Below are 9,409 nucleotides of genomic sequence, written 5' to 3' on the forward strand. Positions count from 1 at the left end.
TCATCTCTTTAAGTCCCAGTGCCCAGCACTGAGCTGTACACTCGTAATCTGGAGAGTCTGGTTTCTAGCCTTGGCTGTGTGACCTTGGGCAAGTCGATGGCTCTCTCTGGGCCTCAGTTTCCGCATCTGTAACCTGGGTCACAGGCATCTCTTCCCCCATTACCTCTAGCCATCAGTCTAGAGGGTTCCAGTGGCAATCTGAAAGGCCCGAGTCCACTTGGGGGAGCGCAGCTGTTGGGGTTAGGGTTGCTTACCTGTCCAGCCGCAGGACGCCGCGAACAGCAGGCAGAGCAGCGGCCCGAGGCGGCCTGGGGCCGGGCCGGCGGGCTCCATGGGCCGCGGCTGCGGAGCAAGGAGGGAGAGCGGCTGTGGTGAGTGCTCGCTCCGCCGGGCGCAGGCTGGAGCGGGGAAATGACTAAGGCTCCCCACCACTACTCCCCCCTCCCGGCCGGGCTTCCCCCCCCTCCCCGGAACCAGCGGCGCCGGAGCGGCTTCGGAGCCACCGTCACCACCACGGTTATCAGAAGAACTACCCCCAGTCCAGAAACAGCGAGGGAGAGACCCCGAGCGCGCGAGAAAAGCAGCCAGGGGCGGCCAGAGAGCGGCGGCAGGAAAGAGAAACAGACCCGAGGGAGCCAGGCAGAGAGCCAGAGACACAGAGAGGCGAGAGAGGGGGAGAAAGAGAGGGAGGGAAGGAGGGAGGGAGGAAGGGAGGGGGGAAAGGAGGGAGGGAGAAAAAGGAGTGCGCGGAGCGGCGTGCAGAGCGAGGCAGACAGCGCGGGAGAGAGAAGCCCCGCCGCCCCCGCCGCCCCCGCCGCTGCCCACCTGCCCCGCCCGGGCTCCTCGCGGCGCGGCGCTGCTCGCTCCGACCCGCAGTCCTGGCCGCGACTCCCGCCCCCCTGGTAGCCCGCCTTCCCCCACGATCTCTCCCTCCTCCCCCTCCTCCCCCTTCTCCTCTTCCCTCCTTCCAGCCCGGGTTAGCTGCGGAGCTCGGGCCAGCCGACACCTCGCCTCCCGCCTGCAGAGCGCCCCGGGGTAGGGCGCCTGGGCTGCGCGCCTCTGGGGGCCCTGTGTGGCCCGGGAGGGCAGCGTCGCCCAGTCGCCAGCCCGCTCGGTGGCGCCGCGGCCCCGCACCCCGGCCCGGGCCGCAGCCCCTGGAGGCGGCCCCGCCAGCCCCAGCAGCCTGCGCAGCGCGCTCGGGCTCAGGCTTGGGACTGGCCGAGCCTGCGGCCCCAACAATGTGGCAGTTCAGAAGCCCGCGCGGCGCCTGGTCCCCGCGCCCCCAGCGCCCCCCAGCGCCCCCAGCCGCCCGCGAGCTCGGACCTGCGCCACCGCGCGCGCAGCGAGCAGAGGAGGTGCCGCCGGGGTGGGGGGGGGGTTGCCCACAGGCCGGGTCCCCCGCTCCACTTCGTGCAAACTTGTTTTTCTAAGGTCAGCGCTGCAACTGGCTACATCGTCCTCTTAAGGTGGACTAGGGAAGTTGCGGCCGAACCCCCCCTTCCCCTCTCCCTCCTCCCCCCCTCCCCCCCCCCCCCCGCCTCGCCTCGGGGTTCCGACTGCTGTTGGTCCGGGCTTCCAGCTGGCGAGAGGCTGGAGGCCGCGGACAGGGTTGGGGGGGGTAGCGAGGGGGGGCGGCGGGGAGCCTGCCTTCTGCCCTTCCCCAGGTGGCTCTGCCCCCACACGCCTCAAAGCTAAAGGTCCCTTCGCAGGCTGGCGCAGACCGCAGGTGCTCGATTTTTTTCCCCCCAAAGTTGGGCCGAGGTGAAGAAAAAGCAGGAAGTAAGTGAATTGCGGGGAAGAGAGAGGAAGGGGCGAGTGCTGGTATAAAAATAGCGAGTGTGTAGGAAGGACTTCAGTGCCGCCTGGAAAAGAGGCGCAGGGAGAGGACCGGGAATGGGGGCTGCAGCCAGGGGACCCAGACAGGGGCAGGCTTCTCAGGCCAGGAAGGCTCTCTCCCTGGTGGCAGATGGGGCGTGAGGGGGAGGGGCGGGAGGCTCTTTAGGAAAATGACAAGCATTGAGAAAGAAGAGAGGAACTAAAGAGAGGACAGAGCCTCCAGGTGGCGGGGGGGGGGGGGGGGGGATATGTCTCTTTTTTTCCTTTAGGGAAGACTGTTATAGACAGTAGCAGCAGGTCAGTGAGAGGGGCCAGTGCTGATCACTTGGCTAAAGAAGATGGAAGAAGGGAATGAAGTTTATGACCCTTTGCTCTCTGGAGGGCTTGGGGTTGGGGGTAGGAAATAAGCAATAACCAGTTTTGTTTCTCAAGGCTGTTGAAAGAATATGAGTAAGTCCATGCGGGAGTAGGGTCCGTCCAAATACGGGAGAGGAATGAACACACAGCCAGCAAGACCTGGGGTAGAAATGAGATTTAATTCCTGATCCTTAGCTGCTCACCTTTACCAAGTGACACCCCCAGCCCTACCCCAGTCTCCCTATCAAATGCCTGGGCCTGCCAGTCCAGTCCAGTTATTGTGAGCAAGGACTAGATTCTCTGGGTTCGAATCCTGCCAGCCACCTTATGAGCTGTGTAAACCTGAGAAAGTATCTTAGCATTTCTGTGCCTCAGCTTCCTCATCTAAAATGAAGATAGTATGAATATCAGTCTAGAAAGGCCTGTGTAGGGCCCGGTGGTGGCACATTTGGTTAAGGACACGCAGTTAAGTGCTTACAATACTAAGTGCAAGGATCCATGTTTGAGCCCCTGGCTCCCCAAGTGGCAGAGCAGGTCTTCAGGTGTCTTTCTTTCTCCCTCTCTGTCTCCCCCACCCTTCTCAATTTCTCCAGTAAAAAGAGAAAGAAAGGGAGGAAGGAAGGCTGGTGTAATGATTAGAGGAGTTATTGCGTGGACCATGCGTTGAAAGCTGCCTAGCATGTATGCAGCAAATGCTATGCAGGCATTTGAGAGCAGTCCTGGGAAAGGGATTTCTACCTCACTGGGCATGAGAGACACCACAGTGACCCACACAAGGTCCCTGTTCATGAAGGAATTTATATTCCAGTGGGGAGACAGATTAGTAGACAAGGAGAAATAATGAATGCATATCAGGAGACAGTTTAGAGAAGTGAGAGCTCATTTAGATAAGGGTAAGGTCTGCCAGGAATAAAGTAGGTGCTGAATCAAAGTTGGGGTAGCAAGTGAGGGTGTGCAGGACAGGAGGGGGAGCAGCATATGTAAAGGCCCTGGGGCCTGCTTGCTGGAGGGGAATGAATGTAGGACTGGGTCCAGCTGGATGACCTTGGCAAAAGTTCTACAGATGGGAACCATTAGAAGGTTTAAAGTGTGGAGGGAAGGGCTGGGGAGACAGCATAATGATTATGCAAAATCCTTTCACTGGGCTCTGAGGTCCCAGGTTCAATCCTAGCATCACCATAAACCAGAGCTGAACAGTGCTGTCCCCCCTCTTGTTTCTCTCTGTGTCTCATTAAAATTAATAGATACATAATAAAAATTTAAAGGGAGGGAGGGGAGGCAACACCAGAGTTTGACTATTTTTTCCCCTTCAATCAGTATTATCACTGTGGCTTTTGCCTACACGGTAACTCCACCTATCCTGATGGCATCTATTTTTCCTTTACATAGAGGGTGAGCTATAGACAGAGGAAAGGGGAAGAGAATGGTAGACATTCATAGCACTGCTCCACCGATTTTTAAACTCTCCCCTGCAGGTGGGGACCTGGGGATTGAACCAAAGTCCTTGTACATGGTGATGTGTGCCCTCTACTGGGTGCACCACTGACTGGTCCCAGGGTCGACTTTCTGTGTTAAAAAGGCCTCTCTGGTCACTTGGGACCAGTATCCCAATGAGAAGTGTTCAAGGTTCTTCCTAGTTTGTGTGGTAGGGGTAGGGAGCCTCCAGTTCTTCAGGTTACATCTCATTAAGACCATGAAGAGTAACAGCTGGACTCTTGGGAAACTCACCACCCAGATGTCTCTGGCGTGGGAGTGGGGACTGAAGCTGCTGCTGAAGGTCAGAGACAGGCAGTCTCTATGCTACTAGAAGGCTTTGCTACTCACCGTTCCCCGGGACACACACACAACCTGCCTCGGATTAGGAAGCTGCGGATTAGGACAGACTCATAATTGAACCACCTGCTATTTATATATAGCACCTTTGGCAAAGACACCCAGCTGAGCCTCCAATAGAGGGGACCATTTCATTTTCACCTCTACCTTATGAGGAGAGCCAGGGCCTCCTTCTTCGGAGCCGGTGCTCACACAGAAACCACAGTCGACTGGCCATTGGGGCTGAGAGCTTCTGAGAGCAATGGGCAGCTGAGTGTACTGAGGCAATTGCCTGAGGTCACACCAGCAGATTATAGCAGATAATTGAGGTGAATTAGCCACCTTCATAGGCAGCATCTTGGGCTGCCCTGGATTAATCAGGTTGCTTCCATGCATATGCCATATGCAGTCATGCATGCTACAGTGTTTATGAGGCAGCTGCTGTATGCCAGGCACTGGGGATGCAGCAGGTGGGAAAGCACAAAGCCCCTGCCCTCAAGGAGCAGACTTCTGGTCAGTGCAGGCCTCCAGCCTGTCAGATGGGGATCCAGCTGCAGAGCAAATCTGGGAGGTGGGAGAGCATAGGATCCTTGCCCCCAACCCCACCTCATCCCCGAGATACTGCCCCTGGGCCGCCTTTTCTACAGTCAGAAAACCTGCTACCTCCATATTCCCCTCACACCCTAACAAGCCACTCCTTTGTACTTGAGTCTTTACCATCTCCACCTGGGTATCCTCTCTCCATGTGGTCCCCGGTACCCCCCATCATTGTTCACTTGGCACCAGAAAGACCCTTTTATAGAAGGCAGAACTGGTTTCACCCTTACTGTACAGGGTTTGGGGGCCTGGGGAGGGGTCAGTGGCCTCAAAGTCAAGCCTCTGCTCATTTGTCATCTGCAGCTTGTTTTATGAGCTTCAGTCTTCCTCTGTAAAACAGGAACAGCGAGGTCTCCCTGAGACTGCGGCTCAGTGGTGACAGCAAGCCTGGTGGGCACGTAGCTGGGAGTTCTCTGCAGATGGGGTGACATGGGCCAGGCCCTAGATCTGCAGCGTCATCTCTCTGAGGCCTCCCAAAGGTGAGGGGACACACCCAGAGGCAGAAGGGGACTGTGCCAGAGCCACTCTGCTGGCCAGGCTGGGAGCTACAGGCCTAGGCTCCACTGGCATCAGTCCTGACTGGGCTCCACTCTCCTTGTCGCCTGGGGGCTGGCGGCGGCAGGCAGGCCAGCCAGGCTGCCTTTGTGTGGGGCCTGTCAGGAGGCTGGAGTTGCCAACGACCTATTTTTTCTGGGCAAGAGGAGTCTTTTGGAGTTAGAGGCCTCAGCTGTGGAATTAGAACAACAAAAATGAAAACAGCAAGGACTCCCGGTCAGCCTGGACCTGGGGAGGAGTTGCTGTGGGTTGGGGGTGTTGGAGGAGTTGGGGGGCTGGGGTCGGGAGCTGGGAGGTTCACACCATGCTGCACCCTTACTCTGTGCTCAGCATCTTGTCTCCAAGGCCCAATGTAGCCGTATTACAGTGAATGTCCAGAGAGATGGGGTCACCTGCCCAGGACATACAGCGAGAGAGTGGCCAAACCAGCTAGGATTTAAACTCCAGGCCCTCAAGAATAACCATAGTTCCCATTGCTTCAACATCTGCTGTGCTTCAGAGCCCTGTGCTTGTGGCATAGTCACAGCCTACCTGGGGTGGGGGCTTTGTAATCCCTACATGTTACAGGAAGAGGCGTCTTAGTGGAGTATCTACTCTCTAGCCAGCTCCTCAGAGAGGCCTGACCCCACCACCCTATTAAAATGGACACCTCCCCGGCTCCAGGGCACTCTACCACCATCTCTCCCCTCACTTTATTTCATCTTCATAGCATGCGCCATGCATCTTTGCTGCATTCTGTCTCTCTCCTGAACTAGCCAGCCAGGGAGGGACCACCTAATCTGGTGGTGCAGCTCCTGGCTCTGGAAGCAAACCCCCTATAGCTCACACTATAAAACTGCCTTGAATTTGGGGTGGGTTACTTCTCCACCCTGTGCCTCACTGCCCAGGTTCAGGGAGAGAGGACTCTACCTCAGAGTTATTGTACAAGGATTAAAGGGTTCAAATGAGAAGCGATGCTGGCTGTTGTCACTGCTCTCCCAGCACAGCAGCCCTAACGCTTTCAACAGTAAAGAGCACACTGCCAATAAATATGTATGAAAGTTTAAAAGAAAAAAAGGTAACCTGCCCCTGGATCATATAGTAAGAAACCTGCAGAGCCTGCATTGAAAGGCAGCTCTCTCTGAATCCATACTTTAGTGCACCCACTTAATAGTCGTCTTGCCACAGTCCACCCCCGCCCCCCCCCCCCCACACACACACACTACAGCTACAGGGAACCCGAGCTATGGTCTCCAATGGAGCAAGATTAGCATCACCCAGAATCTGTGTCTCTGACAGAGCTCCAGGTAATGCTGCCACTGCCGATTCAGGAGTCACTATGTGAGAAGCAGACTGGTAGAAATGGTCAGTGAGTCTGGCCTCAGTGTTCCTGTTGGTTGGTTTGTTTTCTGTTCTCTCCCCCCACCCCCAGGCAAAGGCAGGGGGCTCAGAGACTGCAGCCTGTATCCCAAGCTGAGGGACTGTGACAGATCCCAGAGTCAGGGCCTGGGGGAGCCATGTTGTAATTAGTGCTTTCCTGGGGAAGTCAGTGACTAAGTGACTCTGCAGGCAAGCAGGCAGGCAGGCAGCTTGCTGAGCTCGTCAGGGGTGGGACTGCATTGTCAGACCCTAAACACTGTTCTCAGGCTCAGGGGATCTGACTCTGCTTGAGCTCAACCCAGCTGTGTAGAACTCAGAGTGGGGGTCCTTGCAGGCTGCTGTCTTGAGAGCTGGTGTCACGACAGAGCCGGTGGCCTCAGCATTCACTGGGAGACCTGAGTTCAAGTGCTGACTCTGCCTGATGATAATTCTAATCACAGCTGCAGTGTAGGAGTGCTTACTAAGCCCCTAGGCCTGAAAGATTTCCACACACCTTGCTTTGCCTCTCTTACTCAGAGGTGATTCTTCTCCTGTTCCACAAGGAAGAAAACCCAGATGAGGGAGAGGATGGGGTTGATGCAGGAGCGTGGAGCCTGTGAACTACAGGGCTGGGTTCTAGTCTGGCACTTCTCACTCGAAGCCCTGCTCCCACCTCTATACTTCTGACTTCTGCTGTGTTGTGAGCCTTACCATGAGGGGCTGACAGGATTACTCCAAGGCCCCTCTGGGGTGCCCATGCCAAGCCTTTGACTCTGTAGGCACATGTGTTTGTTGATACGCAGACAGGTGGATCTCTTCCCAGTCATGACAGAACACTATAGTTTGGTGGCTGGGAGGCATGCTTTCAATGCCAGTACTTCTCAGCCTCTTCATCTGAAAACAGCCAAATTGATGGGTAAATCAGAAGGCAGTGGGGCCCAGGTGGTGGCACACTCATAGAAGAACATGTTGCAATGTACAAGGAACCAGGTTTAAGTCCTTGGCCCCCACCTGTAGAGGGAAAGCTTCACAAAGGGTGAAGCAGTATTGCAGGTTCTTCTCTTCCTCTTTTTCTCTCCATCTCACCCTTCCCTCTTGATTTCTCTCTCTCTATCCAAAAAATAAATTAAATATAAAAAATAGGGGAGGACAGGGTGATATATACTCAGTAAGCAGCATCTGACAGTCACTCTTAACTCCTGCCTCTGTCCTGTCTTCTCAGTCTCAGCTCCATTGGTGAAGCCCATCAAGCAAAATACCTCCTCTTCCTTTCTCTCTCTCTCTCCCTACTCACAGTGCCACTTGCAAAGCCTCTTGGCCCCTCTAAGTAAACACAGAATCTGACCACTTTTTGCCACCAGAGCCACCCTCAGTCCCACCCATTGTCACCTCCTCCTCACTGGTTCTCAGCTTCTCAAACCTCCCCACCCCCACCACTCACTCACAACCTTCTGGGAACCCACCCTTTCATTTCTTGGACTGGAGCCCTAAATTCCCCTTGGGAACCACAAGGCCCCCAGGAGCCTGCCCGCTCTCTGATTTCACCTAGACCCTGCTCTCTGTCCACTGCAGCCATACTCATCCTTGCTGTATCCCTTGAACAGGCCCAGCAGAAACCTGCCTCAGGACCTTTGCACTTGCTGCTCCCTGTGCCTTGTGCCCTCTCTTCCCAGCTAACAGCTTAGCTCGCTCCACTCTCTTCCTTTGGGACTCTACTCACACTCCTCTCCTCAGAGATGACTGTCCCAATCATTTTGTGTAGCAGTCTCTTGTTAGGTTGTGCTCCCCCTCCTTACGTTATTGTTCTCAACAGCAAGGGAATATTATAGTCCTCCTGCTAACCATGGCTTTCCCCAGCTCAAATCCAAGCTCCATATCTGCATTTGTTCTTCTACATCTGGCCGGGCTTGGTGAAGGGCTGCTGACAGAGAATCAACACTGTCCGCAGGCCACAGGGGGTGAGCAGACTACAGGGTTCCTGGCCCCATGGCTTGGTATGGCTACACTTTCTTCAAGAAACAGATGTTCTCACTGCACATGACTTGCCTTCCTGGGCTGGGAAGCTGGGACTCCAGCTGGTCTTGGTCCTATTCCTCACAGGAAGTTTCTGTCCCTGGGCAGGAACTGGGCAGTTCAAAGTCACACCAGCCACTTTCTCTGCTCCTAGTTACTGAGGAGCCAGCATGGTGGCCTCGGGGCAGCAGGTGACCACATCTGCCTCCCATTGTTGCTGCCACTGGGGCAGGAGCCCCCCCAGTGCATTTCCAGTGTGTTTTGCCCTTTTGCCCTCTGGGAGCATTGCAGGGAGGACTGTGGGATTGGGGTTGGAAGGGCCCTGACCTTCTACCCCTTCTACCTACTTGCACAAATGAGCAAATACAGGATCACTTGAGAGACATGGCTGCATCCATGGCCAGCAAGGGATAAGCCCAGATAATCTGATACTAAATTCCTTTGGCCTGACAAGTTTCAAGCCTAGATCCTCCAGGATGTCACTGGAGGCTCTTGACAAATTTTATAGACCCTCCTACTCAGCCAAGGACCCCAGCCTTCCAGGAGCTAACTAGGAAACAAATGAGTCTTTGCCCCACCCCTACAAGTCTTACCAGGGCGGGGGCATGGGGCCTCAGGGAAGCCCTGTGACCCAGGGTCCAGATTCCAATTCTGCCAGGTCCAGGTTGTGTGGCTTTGAGTAAACAACTTTGCCACTCTGTTTTTCACACTTCTAGTCTGTAAAAAAAGGAAATTACATGACAGCTTCTTTTGAGGGCTATTTGGAAGATTTAGAGAAGCAACACAAATCAAAAGCCTGGCATACATGAGGCACCCAATAAATGCCACCCTCACTGTCCACTCCTGCCTGTTCCCTAAGACCTTTGTCATCTTGTTTCTGTTTTCCCTACCTTTGTATCTG

At 55.2% G+C, this 9,409-nt stretch overlaps 1 protein-coding gene across 8 annotated transcripts in view; it reads right to left on the reverse strand.

Moving 5' to 3' along the window:
• Positions 1–7,225, reverse strand: part of LOC103113476 (tyrosine-protein phosphatase non-receptor type substrate 1) — a 49,349-nt gene extending 42,124 nt beyond the window's left edge. For 6 of the 8 annotated variants that reach the window (XR_009548969.1, XR_009548968.1, XM_007523025.3 and 3 more), the window contains exons 1-2: positions 7,207–7,225; positions 255–342 (exon numbers count right to left, since the gene is read on the reverse strand). Coding sequence is in view for 6 of the 8 variants with exons in the window: in XM_007523025.3 (XP_007523087.2) it covers positions 255–342; positions 7,207–7,209 (91 nt within the window). In the remaining 2 variants the exon portion in view is untranslated. Of the gene's footprint in view, positions 1–254; positions 343–825; positions 1,287–1,323; positions 1,472–7,206 lie in introns of those variants that run through there. The other 2 variants (XM_060187562.1, XM_060187560.1) reach the window with 2 other exon arrangements.
• Positions 7,226–9,409: the final 2,184 nt, after the last annotated feature.

The sequence above is a fragment of the Erinaceus europaeus genome, chromosome 1 (assembly GCF_950295315.1).
Source record: "Erinaceus europaeus chromosome 1, mEriEur2.1, whole genome shotgun sequence".
Lineage (NCBI taxonomy): Eukaryota > Metazoa > Chordata > Mammalia > Eulipotyphla > Erinaceidae > Erinaceus > Erinaceus europaeus.